The sequence below is a fragment of the Dendropsophus ebraccatus genome, chromosome 10 (assembly GCF_027789765.1).
Source record: "Dendropsophus ebraccatus isolate aDenEbr1 chromosome 10, aDenEbr1.pat, whole genome shotgun sequence".
Lineage (NCBI taxonomy): Eukaryota > Metazoa > Chordata > Amphibia > Anura > Hylidae > Dendropsophus > Dendropsophus ebraccatus.
The window spans coordinates 11,160,419-11,180,014 of record NC_091463.1 but is presented as its reverse complement, the minus strand read 5'-3'; the positions used below and the strand labels follow the sequence as shown (position 1 = coordinate 11,180,014).

Sequence of the window (19,596 nt, the reverse complement as noted above, 5' to 3'; positions counted from 1 at the left end):
CATCTGTCCTGCTCATTCCTTCATGCTCCCTGCAGTCTCTGTCAGCCCTTGTGTTTCCCATCCTCACCATTACTGTACAGTAACTTATAATAGCACATATTCTGCTGTTTCTATATGTTTGTTTCATCTGTTTTACAAGTTATTCAGAATAATAAATCATTATCTGCATTTCTATGATTTCTTTTCTTTGGTATAAGAGTGGATTTGGATTACAAGCGCCGTCCCGGAACGAATTATGCTCGTAATCCAAGGCACCACTGTATATTTTATAACGTAACATGTGTAATTGTCTGTTAAAATAAAATAATATTATTCGTGCATGGCAAATGGCGGTAACAAATACACTGCAATTAACCCCTTAACGACAAAGGGCGTATAGGTACGCCCTATTGCCGGTAAGGGCGTTCAGAGCGGGGACGCACAGCGACCCCGCTCTGAACCGCGGCGGTCCCGGGTGCCGCTTGTAGCCCGGGACCGTAGGTATTAGCGGGCACGGTCCGATCGCCGTGCCCGCTAATACAGTAATCAGATGCAGCTGTCAAACATGACAGCTGCATCCGATTACCGGATCCAGCGTCTCCCTGGTGTCTAGTGGCGGAGATCGCTTCTCCAGGATGTTATCCCGGAGGAGCGATCTCCGTTTCTGAAGCCGGCCGGGGACCGCTCCAAGATGGCACCATCTCCGGCTCGGCACTCGTTTACTTCCGGCTGCAGCAGCCAAAAGCAAACCAGTGCTGATCTCATGGATCTCTGCAGCATATCTATGCTGCAGAGATCTCTATGAGAGATCAAAGTGTATATACTAGAAGTCCCCAGGGGGGCTTCTAGTATATGTGTAAAAAAAAAATATAGTGTTCTTGTCAATAAAAAGCCCCCTCCCCTAATAAAAGTCTGAATCGCCCCCCTTTTCCCAGGTTATAAATAAAAGTAAACAAATAAATAAATAAACAGACATGTTTGCTATCGCCGCGTGCGTAATCGCCCGAACTATTAATTAATCACATTCCTGATCTCGTACGGTGAACGGCGTAAGCGCAAAAAAATCCCAAAGTGCAAAATTGCGCAGTTTTGGTCGCATCAAATCCAGAAAAATTGTAATAAAAAGCGATCAAAAAGTCGTATATGCGAAAGATCACATCATGGCGCAAAGAATGACACCTGACACAGCCCCATAGAACAAAGGATAAAAGTGCTATAAGCCTGGGAATGGAGCGATTTTAAGTGACGTATATTTGTTGACAATGGTTTGAATTTTTTACAGGCCATCAGATACAATATAAGTTATACATGTTACATATCGTTTTAATCGTAACGACTTGAGGAACATGCATAACAAGTCAATTTTACCCCAGGGCGGATGGCGTAAAAACACATTTCCCCCAAATAAACAAAATGCTTTTTTTTTTTCAATTTCACCACACTTTGAATTTTTTTCTGGTTTCGCAGTGTACTTTATGCAAAAATTCAGCCGGTCATTGCAAAGTACAATTAGTGACGCAAAAAATAAGGGGTCATGTGGGTTTCTAGGTGGAAAAATGTAACTGCTATGGCCTTTTAAGCACAAGGAGAAAAAAACGAAGACGCAAAAATCGAAATTGGCTCTGTCCTTAAGGGGTTAAAAAGCAGTAACAAAAATGCCAGGATTGTTGATTTTTTATTACATTTTATAAAAAAAAATGTAAAAAAAGGAATCAATACGTCTGATCTATAAAAATGTGATACTAATAAAAAACTAAAGACCATGGCACAAAAGACAACCCATACAGCCCTGTAGGTGATTAAAAAAAAAAAAATAAAAATAAAAAAGCGCTTTAGGAGTTACAATAGGGCCATTTTAAATCAATTTTTTTTTTACTGTTAATAAAAATAGTAAAACATCACAAACACTATGTAAACCTGCATATCACTGTATTCATACTGATCGATAGCATAAAGATATCATGTCAGTTTTACCATAAAGTGCGTTACGTAAACACGGACCCAGGAAAACAACTGTCAGAATCTATAAAGCGTTGGGGCCACATGGCGGCTAAAGTTTTGGTTAGAGGCCACAGGTCTCACCTCCAATGGTTGTATCTATATTGTAGACATGCATATACCTAACAATTGCAGAACATTTTTGAATTTAAGAAATAAAATAATATAAAATATCTTGATTTATTATTGCATTGACATCAAATTCCATCCTGGTTTGTTAACTATTTATAAGTTCTAACCTCATTCTGGTAAATCCCACACAAATAGATGAATGACTAATTCCTACCTCTGCAGAATCCTTCTGTTGCTCAGCATATTCCAGGCTGCACTATGCTGGGGGATGATTTACAGTACAGCACTATAGATGACATGTGGGGTAGAAGGGGTTACTGATGCACTGGCCTTGTAAGGTGCTATGTAAACAGATATTAGAGATGCAGCAGCCCAGCAATGAGCGGGTTACACTAAGCACTGACCCACTGCTGATGATGACAAGCTAAAGGGAGGAGGAAAGGGTGTTACATTCAGGAGGCAGCTGTCAGGTACTTACACGTCTGCGCTCCTCCACATGATAGTTTTCTTTAACGCTTATAGGCTCTGTTTGGAAATTGTCTTTTTTTGGCCATCTTTACGGGCGTCATTTTGAGGCCAAATAACGGCTGTTATTTTATGGTGATGGACGTGATTATACAACTAACGATACAGTCATTATAAAAAAAACTGTCTCAAAATGACTCCCATCTTAAAAAATGCTGTTAAACAGCCAAAAAAAGACAATATGTGAACATAGCCATAGGGTGAGAGCTGTAATAATGTAATCATGCATTACTTGACGTCTGTATATAAGCAGATATAACTATACGTCCCCATCTATCATGACCTGTACGCAGTGGCGTAACTACCAGGGTTGCAGTGGTCGCCGCTGCAACCCGGCCCGCCACAAGAGGGGGCCCGCGGGGAGCGCACGTTAGAGACGCTTTCTGTACCGGAAGTCAGGGCCCCAGGCGTACAGGGAGCTCTCTGATGCGTGCGCTGCCGTGGATAGGACGGGAAACCTCCGGCAGCCGCGCATCAACCGGAGGCTGCAGAAGGAGAGAGGCTCGACGAGGGAACGCGGGGTAGGTGAGTTGTGTGTGTGGTTTGTTTTTTTTTTAAATCTGCTTGCACGAAGGGGAGGGGGGCCATCGAGAAGGGGGGGGCATCTATAGGGGAGGGGGAGCCATCTATAAGAGAGGGGGGGAGGCATCTATAGGGGAGGGGGGAGAGGGGAGGCATTTATAGGGGAGGGGGAGCTATTTATAAGAGAGGGGGGAGGCATCTATGGGGGAGAGGGGAGGCATCTATAGGGGAGAGGGAGCCATCTATAAGAGAGGGGGGGAGGCATCTATAGGGGAGGGGGGAGAGGCGGGCATCTATAGGGGAGGGGGGGAGAGGGGGGCATTTATAGGGGAGGGGGAGCCATCTATAAGAGAGGGGGAGGCATCTATAGGGGAGGGGGGAGAGGGGGCATCTATAGGGGAGGGGGAGACATCTATAAGAGAGGGGGGGAGGCATCTATAGGGGAGGGGGGCCATCTATAAGAGAGGGGGGGCAGGCATCTATAGGGGAGGGGGTAGAGGGGGGCATCTATAGGGGAGGGGGGGAGGCATCTATAGGGGAGGGGAAGCCATCTATAAGAGAGGGGGGAGGCATCTATAGGGGAGGGGGGAGAGGGGAGGCATCTATAGGGGAGGGGGAGCCATCTATAAGAGAGGGGGGAGGCATCTATAGGGGAGGGGGAGCCATCTATAAGAGGGGGGAGGCATCTATAGGGGAGAGGGGGCCATCTATAAGAGAGGGGGGGAGGCATCTATAGGGGAGGGGGAAGAGGGGGGCATCTATAGGGGAGGGGGGAGGCATCTATAGGGGAGGGGAAGCCATCTATAAGAGAGGGGGGAGGCATCTATAGGGGAGGGGGGAGAGGGGAGGCATCTATAGGGGAGGGGGAGCCATCTATAAGAGAGGGGGGAGGCATCTATAGGGGAGGGGGGGAGGTATCTATAGGGGAGGGGAGCCATCTATAAGAGAGGGGGGAGACATCTATAGGGGAGGGGGGAGAGGGAAGGCATCTATAGGGGAGGGGGGAGAGGGAAGGCATCTATAGGGGAGGGGGAGCCATCTATAAGAGAGGGGAGAGGCATCTATAAGGGAGGGGGGCATCTATAGGGGAGGGGGAGCCATCTATAAGAGAGGGGGGGAGGCATCTATAGGGGAGGGAGGGCCATCTATAAGAGAGGGGGGAGGCATCTATAGGGGAGGGGGAGAGGGGGGGCATCTATAGGGGAGGGGAAGCCATCTATAAGAGAGGGGGGAGGCATCTATAGGGGAGGGGGAGGCATCTATAAGAGAGGGGGGAGGCATCTATAAGGGAGGGGGGCATCTATAGGGGAGGGGGGGCCATCTATAAGAGAGGGGGGGAGGCATCTATAGGGGAGGGAGGGCCATCTATAAGAGAGGGGGGAGGCATCTATAGGGGAGGGGGAGAGGGGGGGCATCTATAGGGGAGGGGAAGCCATCTATAAGAGAGGGGGGGAGGCATCTATATGGGAGGGGGAGGCATCTATAAGAGAGGGGGGAGGCATCTTTAAGGGAGGGGGGCATCTATAGGGGAGGGGGGAGCCATCTATAAGAGAGGGGGGAGGCATCTATAGGGGAGGGAGGGCCATCTATAAGAGAGGGGGGAGGCATCTATAGGGGAGGGGGAGAGGGGGGGGCATCTATAGGGGAGGGGAAGCCATCTATAAGAGAGGGGGGAGGCATCTATAGGGGAGGGGGAGGCATCTATAGGGGAGGGGGAACCATCTATAAGAGAGGGGGGGAGGCATCTATAGGGGAGGGGGAGCCATCTATAAGAGAGGGGGGAGGCATATATAAGGGAGAGGGAGGCATCTATAGGGGAGGGGGAGCCATCTATAAGGCAGGGGGAGAGGGGGGGCATCTATAGGGGAGGGGGAGCCATCTAAAAGGCAGGGGGGAGAGGGAGGGCCATCTATAAGGGGTGGTCATCCCCACCACCACCATCATCCTCACTACAACCATCATCCTCCTCCTCACTACCACCATCCTCCTCCTCACCCTATCTATAAGGGGAGAAGAGGGGGGGCCATCTATAAGGGGTTGTGGTCATCCCCACCACCACCACTACCACTATCATCCTCCTCCTCCTCACCACCATCATCCTCCTCACTATCACCACCACCACCATCCTTCCCCTCACCCTATCTATAAGGGGGGGAAGGGGGCTATCTATAAGGGGGGGGAAACATAGGGGAGAGGGGGCCATCTATAAGGGCACAACATAGGGGGAGAGGGGGCCATCTATAAGGGGGACAACACAGAGGGGGCATATATTATTAGGGGGTCACAGAGATCAGCCTACCCACTAAATGAGGGCGTAAAGGGGCCAATACAGATGTGCAGTGTGTATAGAGATGAGGATGGTGCCAGAGTGAGGAGCCTAATATGTTTGGCAGATCCTGTGGATTTGTGGCTCGGAGAAGTTCTCATAACGGCCCAGGACAGATGGAGAAGAAGATGAAAAGGGAAGAACTCCAATCAGAGAAGACGGACCCTGTGAGTCACCTGATATAACTGCAGTGTAATGTATATGGTGTATAGAGCCTGTGTAGAGCTGGGTACCTCTATATGACTGGATGCGGTGATAGTGATCTGTGTACAGTGGATGTTATTCAGTAGCGGCAGTGGTGTTAGTCAGTATGCGGTGGTGTTAGTCAGTATGCGGTGTTGTTAGTCAGTATGTGGCGTTGTCAGTCAATATATAGTGCTATTAGTCACTATGTGGTGGTATTATTTCTTACTGGCACTGTGTTATATTGGTCTTGGTATACTCGATTTGGTCAGTAACAATATGGTGGTGATGGTTGTGGTGTGGCGGTAATATATCCTTCCTATATACTGGTATTATTGGCAATATTGGTCTCAGTATACAGGATTTGGTCAGTAACAGTATGGTGGTAATATGTATGGTGATAGTATTTTCTCTTCCTATATGCTGGTGTTATTGGTAATATCTGTCTTGGTGTGTATGTGTGTGTGTGTGTGTGTGTATATATATATATATATATATATATATATATATATATCAGTAGCATCACTTGGTCGTGAAAGGGGGCCCAAGTTGACCTCTCGCACCAGGGCCCAGGAGTCATTAGCTACGCCCCTGCCTGTCCGTGTAGGAATTTAATCTAATTTTCCCCAAAATTACTTGTATTGTCACCATTTACAATATATAAATCATGGGTGAACTCTGCAATGTGGCTTTCTGAGCCCTCCACCGCCCACACACAAACACTTCAGAAGAATATCCTCCACTAACCTGAATTGCTAGCTGCAAAACCAATAGGAATGTCCTTTGTTGCCCATGGTGACCAATTACAGCTCAGCTCTTTTAAAATGAAAGCTAAACTGTGATTGGTTGCTATGGGCAACAGTGGGTATTTCCACTTTGAGACTGCGCCATATTCTCCCTCTATGCTCTGTTCATTAAGATGAATAGGTGCGCCATGGTAACCTCCAATATACTGGCTTAATGTGATGTCACCAGCTGTGCCCCCAAATATATACAGTGAATACACAGGCCGAATACTTTAAGATACACACGTAGCTATACATAAACTGCACATACAAAATATATATATGTGCACTAAATACATACTATGTATGTACAAAAGCACACACTGTATATACAGACAGACTCAACACATACACTCAGGGCTGCTTCTGCCATGAGGCGGAATGTCGCTGACCTGCCCTGCCGCAACTGTCCGGTCCCGCCACCAACGCTCACCGCTGTCCCCCGTCGCATCTATACTATACTTCACATACAGAAACATCTGTACCCTCTATATTCACCATGACATGTCCTGGAAGGGGGTCCTCTAATTCCTCCCGGTGGTCCCTGCACTTTCTATTGGGCAGGGCTCCTTCCTGCAGGGGTTATACACACCAGGGCAGGAGAGCACATGGCACAGTCTAGGTAGTGAAATTTGACAGCGCCGCCTTGAGTTGGACACTTCTGAGTTGGATGAGAGATACATTTAGGCACTGGTAACTTGGATACACAATGAGATACAGCTGGACATGGAGGATACAGGTTCTATATAACAACCTGCAGCACAGTCACCACAGATGTTAGAGCTTGGCCTGTAGATCTTTTCCACCATAAATACTGGACCAGTGATAAATCTGGTGACGGAACAGATAAGGAAGTGTTACAATCTGGAGGATGCAAAAGAACAGCCCATGGAGCCTCATCAAAGAGTCTTGAAGCACAGGACTAGCCAGATATCCCTCCGGGTAGGACCCAGTCAAGGGGTGGCTCCTGTAAGAAAACCACCAAAACCACCATATTAAGTGGCCCTATAAGTCAACGTAATGACAAGGCAAAAACCAAGGCCAGGTAACCATCCACATACAGCTGTTTCGGGGTGTTGCCCCTCATCAGTGTGGAGCAGGATTCTGGCTGGGTGGGAGCAATGCCTAGTAGAGCCATAAGAGAAACAGATCGCTGATCTCAGGGAGACCAGCCAAACGACAACACTGCCGGCTGCTAGTGAAAGCGCTCAATGCAGTGAAGTCCTAGGTGCATTGCCCCTTGGAAAACATGAATATGCAAAAGAAGAGCCCATGGAGCCTCGTCAAAGAGTCTCGAAACACAGGACTAGCCAGATATCCCTCTGGGAAGGACCCAGCCAAGGGGCGGCTCCTGTAAAGAAACCACCAAAACCAACATATTAAGTGGCCTTATAAGTCAATGTAATGACAAGGGAAAAACCAAGGCCAGGTAACCATCCACATACAGCTGTTTCGGGGTGTTGAATCATCAGTGTGGAGCAGGATTCTAGCTAGGTGGGAGCAATGCCTAGTAGAGCCATAAGAGAAACAGATCGCTGATCTCAGGGAGACCAGCCAAACGACAACACTGCTGGCTGCTAGTGAAAGCGCTCAATGCAGTGAAGTCCCAGTGATCTGTTTCTCTTATGGCTCTACTAGACATTGCTCCCACCTAGCCAGAATCCTGCTCCACACTGATGAGGGGCAACACCCCAAAACAGCTGTATGTGGATGGTTACCTGGCCTTGGTTTTTCCCTTGTCATTATTTTGACTTATAGGGCCACTTAATATGGTGGTTTCCTTACAGGAGCCACCCCTTGGCTGGGTCCTTCCCAGAGGGATATCTGGCTAGTCCTGTGTTTCGAGACTCTTTGATGAGGCTCCACGGGCTCTTCTTTTGCATATTCATGTTTCCCAGGGGGCAATGCACCTAGGACTTCACTGCATTGAGCGCTTTCACTAGCAGCCGGCAGTTTTGTCGTTTGGTCGGTCTCCCTGAGATCAGGGATCTGTTTCTCATACAATCTGGAGGAGACACTATGCATGCTCAAATATAAGCACTGCCCCTGATACCTCCAAAGAACTGCTTCAGACCAGTCTAGATCAAGATGACCATCCTGCTTTTCTCAGCCCAATGATGTGTCGCCTTGTCAACTGGGCAAATTGTACATTGTAGAGTCATGTCTACCAGTCAACAATCTCTCACCATGAGTTACACTACCCAAAAGTAGTTTGTGAGCCTCTTTATAGGGCAGCATTGGAGGTACGTTCTCACCCTCTTGTAGCAGGAGTCCGTCTGTAACCCACTGGCGGACATACCGCTTGTGCAGCTGGTTTAGCTGCACAGGGGTCCCGACCAGCATCTCTAGAAGCTGCGGCTCTGCAGTTTCTGGGGATGCACTGCCGCTATAATCCGTGTCGGACTGGATCAGGGCCCCAGCCCAGCACCTGCAGAGGCACACACACTGTCCCAGGCCCTGGTAGCAGGTTACAATCAGTGTGTGTGCCACCATTCTTGTCACTGAGGGCCACCACCTGTTTCACTTGTTTCCCTCTGTGACAGGAGAAGACGCCACCACTCACACTGTAATCCTTTCCCCTGTACTGAACGGCATCCGCTGGGTTGACAGGCCCCTCCCCCGATTTCTCCTCCTTTCACCATGGGGGCTGTGTACAGCAGGGGGCATTGTTACTATAGGGGTCACAACAGGGGCATTACCACTATATAGGGCACAGCTAGGGGCACTATTACTATATGGGGGCACAGCAGGGGGCATTATTACTATATGGAAGGGACAGCAGAGGGCATTTTTACAATATGGAAGGCACAGCAGGGGGCATTATTACTATATGGGGGAAAGGGGGGGTCATAAAAGGGGATGTTATTACTGATTGAGAGGTCATAGAAGATAGTGTTATGACTATATGGGGGATCCTACCTACTCACTTTACTGCACATGACACCAATAAGTGGAATTACTACTGTATAGGATCCTATAGGTAGGAGAAAGGGAAGGAAGTTGAAGTATAAATGCGGAGCCTGAGATGTCTGTCTGGCAGGTTCTGAAGAGATGAAACGTAGCTGGAAGAAATCGTCATGGTGGTCCGGGCCAGTTATAGAGAGGAAAAGGAAAGTGATGCCTCAGATCAAAGAAGACATCACCTGTGAGTCACTAATTGCCGTTTTTTTGTATTTTGTAGAACATTTGGTAGGGGAGCTCGAAGTGGAAAAGGTTGGTGGGAAACAAAGGGAGAAGGGGGGCCCAGGCAAATTTTTCGCACAGGGGCCCTATGCAGTCTGTATCCGCCCCTGGTGTAACCATAACTGCATGGTAAGTTTTGTAGCAGGGTGCATTCTTTTTGTCAATGAGTGTAGTTGTAATAACATATAACACCATGATAATTGAAGAGTGGGTTAACATTAATGGCTAAAAAGGTAAATTTTTATATATCCTTTATATATCCTTTATTTTTATATATCCTTTTTTTTATATTATATATTTTCTATGTAATGAAGTTTTTTTTTAGATACATGCATTTCTCGGCATCAGCAATAATTATATTTGTGATCTACATCACATTCTAAACAATTACACTGAATGACATAATTATATGTTGGAAATTATAATCGTGAATATTAAGTATATGGTGGAAAATTCCTCGAGGACGACGATGATCTTTCCCTACTGACCGTACATGTTATAAATCGCTCTGTATCAAGACTAGGGGCAAATTGCATCAAGACCTCACAGGCTGCACTCCAGGCTCCCCTCAGTCTCCTGGTCGTTTGAGGTAAGTTCTAGCCATCGGCGGGGGTTCAACCACTCAGATCTCGACCAATCAAAACTTCTGATACATGTGTGACATTTCAAATTTTTTTTTTTATAAACGTCAGTAATGTTTTAAAGTGATTATTTTTGGGAGGGATCATAAATTCCCCCAAAAAATATAAGAACAGGAAGGCAAAAATAAAGCTAAATATTAGCAGAGTTGTATCTGGTCCCAGTAATGAGATGAAGGGGTCCTGCAGGAGACAATCCCATAGACTATAGAGCCGATCGCTTTCCACAAGGGTCTATATCTCGTTCATCTGCTGATCGCTTCATTCTGACCTTCTATTGACCTTCAGTGATCAATTGTCTGGCCTCCTTGCATGGTGGTTGAACATTATCAGTAGAGATGAGAGAACCGGGTTGGGGTTCGAGTCCATCCGAACCCGAACGTTCGGCATTTGATTAGCAGTGGCTGCTGAAGTTGGATAAAGCTCTAAGGTTGTCTGGAAAACATGGATACAGCCAATGACTATATCCATGTTTTCCACATAGCCTTAGGGCTTTATCCAAGTTCAGCAGCCACCGCTAATCAAATGCCAAAAGTTCAGGTTCGGATCGACTCGAGCATGCTCCAGGTTCGCCCATCTCTAATTATAAGCCATTATAAGTTCTCTTCCAATCCTGCGTCTAATATAGAGGTTTTTAGGGTTCACAAAATCAGCATCACTATGAGGTATAATAAACCGCAATCCACTCCCAGCAGTGTCCCGGCATCTTCCGTCTTCTTGATATCTGTGATTGTTGACCATGTTTGTCTTGCCAGGTCCACAATGCGTCTCTATTTTCCCCTCTATGTTATGACTTTGACGTTCTGCTCTGTTGGGACATCCACGTCCAGCTGTTCTCTCTCCATCCGAGCTATGGCCGATTACACTGAGAAAGGAGATATCATACTGGGAATTATCAACCCTTTTACTGCATCATATACTCAGCCCATGGCCACCTTCACTAAACAGCCACCTCCGCGTCCATGTGACTGGTAAGTACGGGTTTATATCTACTCAGTTATTTGTACACATAGGAGAGAATGGGTGCTAAAGCAAAAATCATATTGGGCCTCCCATTGTGGCACCTCCACCCAGGACACAATAGCCCAGAGGCCCTTTCACCTCCGCCTGGTCTGCTATTCTTGTCCCTGCTTTTGAACGTCCGTCCCATCTTGCTTCCAGTTCTCTTTACACTGGGAAGCTGTTCATCCTGTGCTCAATGCCTCCTCATACTGAATAAGGGTGGGTTCGGACTGAGGAATTCTCGCGGAAAATGTCCGCAGAATTCCGTCAGCTGTCCGCCCGCACGGGCACGCGCCTTTCCGCCGGCTCCATAGACACCATTCTATGGGCCGGCGTATTCCGCAATCCGCTCAAAGAAGTGACATGACACTTTTCAGCGTATAGCGGAATACGCCGGCCCATAGAATGGTGTCTATAGAGTCGGCAGAAAGGCGCCCAGATGTGCGGGTGGACAGCTGACGGAATTCCGCAGACATTGTCCGCGAGAATTCCGTAGTGTGAACCCGCCCTAACACTGTGCATATGGGGTAAGAAGGAGCAGATCAAAAATGTAAATTTTTTGAAGCCCAGTCACCCTTCTGGCTACCTGAGGGCCCAGACGCATAAATTATGTCCACAAATATGACGACTACATGATAACAAGAAAGTTATACATTTCAGGTTCAACACCGATTCATTCAAGTCCATTCTGGCTTTAATTTTTGCTGTTGAAGAAGTGAATGAGAACCCAGATCTTCTACTCAACATCACGCTGGGGTTCCAGATGTTTGACTCCTGCTATTCTGAATCAGCTTCGCTTCAGGCAGTTTTCCAGACTATGTCAAGTAATGGGAACCAAACCCCAAATTACAAGTGTGGATCCGAGCCCATTGTACCAGCAATAATTGGAGACGTTTCAACCTCATCAGTAGCTATAGCGAGGGTGCTCGGACTATGGAGGTTTCCTCAAGTAGGTGGACCTCATAACTGTCATTTCCTAACTACTGTATAAGATAAACTCAGGTATCTGGAGTGGAGATCTGCTAGTAAGAGCATCACCCTACCTCTAGCTGACTATGCTATGTCTATGCATTATAAGGACAGCCAGTGGCATAACTTATCACTTGCTTCGATTCTGCTATTCTCTTAAATGGGCTCTGAAAATGACAGCCTGTTCGGAAAACCTGCAGTGAGCCATGCTCTCCTATGTAATGGTATCAGCAATTGCTTATACAAGTGAATAGCTGATTGCTCCTTGTCCTGCCACTCAGCATTTCCTCTTGTGTCATGTGGAGCCGAGCGATTAGCTCCGCCTACATTACACTGCGTCCAGACCTGACCAGAAGAGGCCAGAGCTCAGCAGGAACCTGGAGAGGTGAGCATTATCATTCTAAGGGCTACAACCCCCATCATGCCCCATTGACAGTCCATGATGGGAGTAATAGTTCTACAGCCAGTGTGTCTTCAGGTTGCAAAATAACAAACCCAACATGTCTTGCTGTCAGTTCTTGATGTGAGTTGTAGTTTTGCTACAGCTGGAGAACCAAAGATTAGGAAATAATGATGAGAGAATGAAACAGTACTTTATAGGGGACAGTGACACAATACAAGAGGGGGAGACTGGCACAGTACATGAGGGGGAGACAGTGGCACAAAACAAGAAGGGGAGACTGGCACAGTACATGAGGGGGAGACAGTGGCACAAAACAAGAAGGGGAGACTGGCACAGTACATGAGGTGGAGGCAGTGGCACAAAACAAGAGGGGGAGACTGGCACAGTACATGAGGAGGAGACTGACACAGTACATTAATTATAGGGGACAGTGGCACAATACAAGAAGGGGAGACTGGCACAGTACATGAGGTGGAGACAGTGGCACAAAACAAGAAGGGGAGACTGGCACAGTACATGAGGTGGAGGCAGTGGCACAAAACAAGAGGGGGAGACTGGCACAGTACATGAGGAGGAGACTGACACAGTACATTAATTATAGGGGACAGTGGCACAATACAAGAGGGGGAGACTGGCACAGTACAAGAAGGGGAGACTGGCACAGTACATTAATTATAGGGGACAGTGGCACAATACAAGAGGGGGAGACTGGCACAGTACAAGAAGGGGAGACTGGCACAGTATATTAATTATAGGGGACAGTGGCACAATACAAGAGGGGAAGACTGGCACAAAACATGAAGGGGAGACAGTAGCACAATACAAGAGGGGGAGACTGGCACAATACAAGAGGGGGAGACTGGCACAATACAAGAGGGGGAGACTGGCACAGTACATTAATTATAGGGGACAGTGGCACAATACAAGAGGGGGAGACTGGCACAGTACATTAATTATAGGGGACAGTGGCACAATACAAGAGGGTGAGACTGGCACAGTACAGGAGGGGGAGACTGGCACAGTACATTAATTATAGGGAACAGTGGCACAATACAAGAGGGGGAGACTGGCACAGTACAAGAGGGGGAGACTGGCACAGTACATTAATTATAGGGGACAGTGGCACAATACAAGAGGGGGAGACTGGCACAGTACAAGAGGGGGAGACTAGCACAACACTAGAGGGGGAGACTGGCACAGTACAAGAGGGGGAGACTAGCACAACACTAGAGGGGGAGACTGGCACAGTATATTATAGGAGACAGTGGTACAATACAAGAGGGGGAGACTGGCACAGTACATTAATTATAGGGGACAGTGGCACAATACAGTGGTATAGTTCATTTGGGCATGGTTACACAGTACATTATAGGACAATTACAGTTCATTACAGGGTACAGTGACACCATTACGTTTTCCAGTATGCTATCCATTCCTTACCTGGTTTATCTCTGCCATGTCCAGTGCTCCCTCTCTGGTCCCTTCAGGGGTTTTGTGCCATCTACTATCAGTCATTACATTTAGTCATTCACTACAGGTTATACAGCAAATCATCCCTGAAATGAGGTAAACAAAGATGGCGGGGAGGAACGGTGTGGCAGCACCAGACACCAGAGATTAAAAAAACATGATGATACCATATTTTATATTCTGTTTGTTTGTTTTTTTACACAATCTAGACAATCCCTTTAATGGGTCATGGTGCCACAATTATTCAGATCAGGTATTACATATGCGGTATTGTGTGGTGATAATAGTGGGCAACACCTGGGCAACAAACTCTGCATGGATGGCCATAGATGTGACCAAAAGATGTCTACAGGGCGGCCTGGAACTGAATGGAGAAGAAAGCGAAAATTAACAACTGCCATCAGTTAAGATGTCACCTGTTAGTCACTGGATATAACTGATTATTCCCCTGACTGCGTCTGAATGGGTGGGATGGGAGCTACAATCATTCACCAGGGCCCATGAACCTTTAGCCCCTGGGGCAGACCACTGATTTCAGTCCTTTCACCTATGGTGGCAGTGCAAGGAAACTAATATTTTTCTTTCTACAAAAATTCTCAGGTCAGTTTCATAGCCGCTTTACCAGCCTTGAGTAACAAATTTGAGTTCCCATCATTTACACGGACTACTGTAAGTACCAGGAGCCAGCCTCAAGCTTTGATTGAACTGTGCAAGAAATTCGGGTGGACGTGGATAGGAGTGATTGCGTCTTCAGCAGATTACTTTGTAGAAGGAGTTGTGGAGTTCAGGAGAGAAGCCATCAAAAGTGGAATCTGCATAGAATTTTTTGAAATAGTCACTTATAATCCCATCAACAATAGAATGCTAAAGACGATAGAAATTGTCAACCAATCTACGGCCAAAGTGGTCATCCTCTACTGTATTAATGCAGAAATTTTCTTACTATTTCTTGAGATCCTTCAAGAAAATATTAATGGGAAAATCTGGATAGGTACAGAAGCTTGGTACACCACACCTCTTGTCGACAAACAGTTTTGGACCATACTTAATGGCACCATAGGAATTACAAGGAGTAGAAATATTCCGCCAAATTTTTCAAATTTCCTACAGACTTTCCATCCCAGTAAATATCCAAGAATGATATTTCTGAAACCTTTTTGGGAGGTGATGTTTAAGTGCAAATGGCCCGACGATGACTTAAATATTCACTTCATAAATTTAGGTTATGTCAATGTGACCTGTACAGGACTGGAGAAGGTGGTGACCAATGACATGGCCGAACTCAATGACCCAACATCACTATTTGTGTACATGGCCCACAATGCTGTTTATGCCATTGCTCACGCTCTCCACAACCTACTGCACTGCAGGTCTGGTGAAGGACCTTTCCATGGAGGATCTTGTGCAAACAAGTATGATCTTCAACCATGGCAGGTAAATGATCCCCCAGATATTTTTCATTTTAACATTACAGTTGAGGATGTAATTCTAGTAAACAGCAACATTAGTTGTAGACTGAGTTGACGCATCCTGTAACCTGAAAATATATGCATTTATCCAATACCAGCTACTTCATTACTTGAGAAGGGTTCACTTTGTGAATACGGCCGGAGAAGACGTGTTATTCGATGCTAATGGAGACATTTACGGGCACTTTGACGTAATGAATTGGCATTTTGAGGACAGCAGGCGTCAATTTTTAAAAGTTGGGATCTTTAATGATTACTTAGAAAAAAAGCTCTTGATCAATGACAGCGCCATCTTCTGGGCTGGAGGGCAGGTAACCTTAAATCCCTCACATTGTATTCTTCACATTGTACTAATAAAATAAAATTTAAAACAATGTTAAAGGCACTTTGATATATTTCTCCAGTTACCAGTATCAGTCTGCAGTGACGTTTGTCCTCCAGGACACTGGAAAATGCCCCGGAGAGGTCAACCAGTCTGCTGTTATGACTGCGTTCTGTGCCCAGAGTCAATGATTTCCACTGAGACAAGTGAGTCCAATATCATATTGTCAGGAATGTGCAGAAGCCTGGTGGGAACTGGGCCTGGTTATGCTTTTGTGTGACACACCCGCTTGCTTTTCAGCATCCGGCAATGCAGAAGTTACTCAGAGCTCTGCTAGACTTGATTGCTGCAGCTGAGCAAGTCCTTTGATTTACTTTTTCCTCTTACTGTCCTGAACCTGGAGGATCACAGTGCCCGTCCAATGGGGATCCGGACCGGGCTCTTGATCCTCCTATAAAAAAGCTGAGCCAGTCTCTCAGTGCTGGTTGTTTAGCTTCATACCCTGATTCCAGCTCCCCCTGTCTATTCCTGCGATCCCCTTTCCTAGTTCCTCTGCTTGCTCGACCTGTTACCTGATCTTCCGCCTGACCTTTGACTATCCGATTGTACTACGTTGCCCGTTTGGTTTAGACTTTGGCTTGTTGACTCTCCCTTTGTGTTTGTTCGTCTGTCTCGTTCTCTGTTGCACCAATACCAGAGCAGGGACTACCTTTTTGGTTGTCCGTGGCTACCTAGGGCCGTTTGAGGCAAGTAGGTAGGGACAGTGGGTGGGCTTAGCTGTAGGGCTCACTGTCGTATCTTGTCCCTACCTCCCCTGTCCTGACACATATGTTCATGTGTTATCTGTCTGTTCGCTAATCCCACCAACCAAAAATTTAGGGTTACGCCTGCCATACAGGCACGTGTCTATGGGAGCAAAATACATGGCAAGCATAAAAGTGGATGTATGTTGACTCCATAGAGACCCCGTCTGCTTTGGACAATATCTGTGTGATGGAAGGGATCTCCAACAATACTTATACTAATACTCCATCAAGACTTATAACGCTTTTACTTTTCTATCAACAGAGACATTTAAGGGTTCAGGGGTGCACCCAGAAGTTTTGGTTGTGGTCAGAGGTTTTGTGGTCCCTAAGGCTGTGACTAGTGATGCATGTTACATTATATATCAGGCTGGTATAGGGAGCAAATCAAAGCAGTGCAACCACCAAGCCAACTTCATGGTCACCTGGCACATAAATATACTGTTCAAAAAGGACATAATGTCAACGGAAACAAGAACTAGTGCCAGCAAAATGGAGGTTGGAATTTATAGACACAAGCTTGACTCTTTCTAGTTACTTTTATTTAGACAAGGGTAGTGAAAGGTGGACTACCACTAGACAATTTTTTTTAACATTTTACTAATGTTTCCTTGTTCTCATGCAAATGTTCTTGATTTTCTTTCTTTCAGATTCTGCTCGTTGTTTCAATTGTCCACAAGATTCCTGGCCAAACAGCAAAAGGACCAAATGTGTCCCAAAAGTTGTGGAGTTCCTTTCCTACGAGGAGCCTTTGGGACTAGTACTGGCATCATTATCCATAGCGTTCTCCATGACCACCATGATGGTGCTTATTGTATTCATCAGGTTTCGAAATACCACAGTGGTGAAAGCCAACAACCGTAACCTCAGCTACGTTCTCCTGCTGTCCCTAATATTCTGCCTCCTTTGCTCCTTGGTATTCATCGGTTGCCCGGTCAAGCTGACCTGCTCAGTTAGACAATCTCTCTTTGGGATTATATTCTCTCTATGTATCTCCTGCATTTTAGCCAAAACCATCATAGTAGTCATTGCTTTCAAGGCCACCAAACCTGGTAGTAACCTGAGGATGTGGGTTGGGTCCAAGACGGCCATCCTCGTTGTGTCTACATCCACCAGTGTCCAAGTACTTATTATTCTGGTGTGGCAGACAGGGTTCCCTCCATTTTTGGATCGGAATGATGAAGTCGTTAATGGTGTTATCCTCTTAGAGTGCAATGAGGGATGGGTTGTCATGTTCTACTGCACTATAGGATACTTGGCCTTCTTGGCTTCAATAAGTTTTGTTGTTGCCTTTTTGGCCAGGAACTTACCGGACAGCTTCAACGAGGCCAAGTACATTACCTTCAGTATGTTGACCTTCCTTAGTGTCTGGTCGACCTTCATCCCCGCCTATCTCAGTACTAAGGGCAAATACATTGTAGCTGTTGAGATTTTTGCTATACTATTGTCTAGTTTTGGGCTTGTGTGTTGTATATTTGGCCCAAAATGTTATATAATCCTCCTGAGGCCATCGATGAACACCAAACAGTATTTAATGTCAAAGACATAAAATATAATGTCAAATAATAGTGAGTATTTATAGTTGATGGATGATAGAAAACTGTAAAATGCAAAAAAAAAAAATAAAGCAATGGATTCATAGGAACCAACAAGATCACAAGGGGTCAGTCAGTCTGAACAATTCTGTTTTGTTAGAAGTTCGCTTCCTCTGCAGCAGCTTTGGAGTACAATACGGTGTACATTAACATCAATGGAGAACTATGTAGTACATGAATCCAGGGGAGTCCTCCAGCTCAAGAAAAACTCTTTGTAGATGCTCTTAATCTTACCTACTAGGTGGGAGGACTTTCATCTAGGGATGGGCGAGGTTATAGACGATTCTCAATTTAAATCTCAATTTTTTGTGTGCTAAATCTAAGTCTTTTAGAAACCTAGAATGAGAAGAAATGGTGTCAGAACTTTTGAAAGACTTTCTGAATGTTTAATATAATTGGGGCCTCTCGTTTTTTTTCCCAAAAGTTGGAAGAATCGGACATGTTGGAAATAAAACCCCTTATTACCATGTTGTCATTATATTAATGTGTTCTTTCCCATGTGTCATGTGAGACGGTCTCACAATGCAAGTCAAAGGGACCATCCGACTCCCAAATACACATATCGGGGAGATAAGATTCAGACCATGAACAATGCCATTACATAGTGTAGGCGTGCCCCCCATACATATAAATACTCTATGTACAGACACATCTATACCCTCCTATAACTCCTATAACTGATGTCCTGGGATGGATTTTCCTCAATCCTCCTGGTGCCCCCTGCACTTTCTAGAGCTCCTTTGTGCTGCAGAAAACTCCGCCCACCAGCTGCTGATTGGCAGTTATCTATCCATGTGTATAGGCAGTCAACTGTCAATTAGCAGCTGGAGGGCGGGGGAGGGGTGCGGCAGGAATCCTATTCTCCTGCATATTAGGAGAACGGCTGAACAAAATGAGGTAAGTAATACACCAATCTGTTCAGCATTTCTATCCCTAGTTTTTGCTGCCCTCATTTAAGGCAGAATAAACCTAGTGTCAGCATGGAGTATGGAAAAAGGCAGTCTAACAAGACATGAACAGTGAGCTCTAAGCTGACCCTGTTCACTGTCCCTGCCTAATTGCCACAAGACAGTCCTAGGTGACTGCGGACAACCACAATGGCAGTCCCTATACTCAATAGGGTGAAACACAGAAAAGCAACAGACAAACAAACACAATAAATCCTAGGTCAACAATCCGGGTCGGTAACGGCGGGCAGCAAAAGTACGAAATCGGTAGACAAGTTGGGTAAACGAGAACAGGCTATAAGTCAGGGCAGGCAGCAGACAGGATAGAGAGGAAACAGGCAAGGGTCAGAGATACACACAGCAGATATCAGAGAGTACGCTTAGCCTAGATTGCTCTATTAGCCA

General features: G+C 46.1%; 1 protein-coding gene across 1 annotated transcript; it reads left to right on the top strand.

Annotated features, from left to right (window-relative positions):
* Nucleotides 1-10,769: 10,769 nt before the first annotated feature.
* Nucleotides 10,770-18,198, top strand: LOC138766357 (extracellular calcium-sensing receptor-like). Its single transcript, XM_069943933.1, has 7 exons — nt 10,770-10,876; nt 10,967-11,182; nt 11,874-12,162; nt 14,656-15,489; nt 15,623-15,835; nt 15,929-16,052; nt 17,300-18,198. The coding sequence occupies exons 1-7, from the start codon at nt 10,770-10,772 to the stop codon at nt 18,196-18,198; spliced, it is 2,682 nt and encodes an 893-aa protein (XP_069800034.1).
* Nucleotides 18,199-19,596: the final 1,398 nt, after the last annotated feature.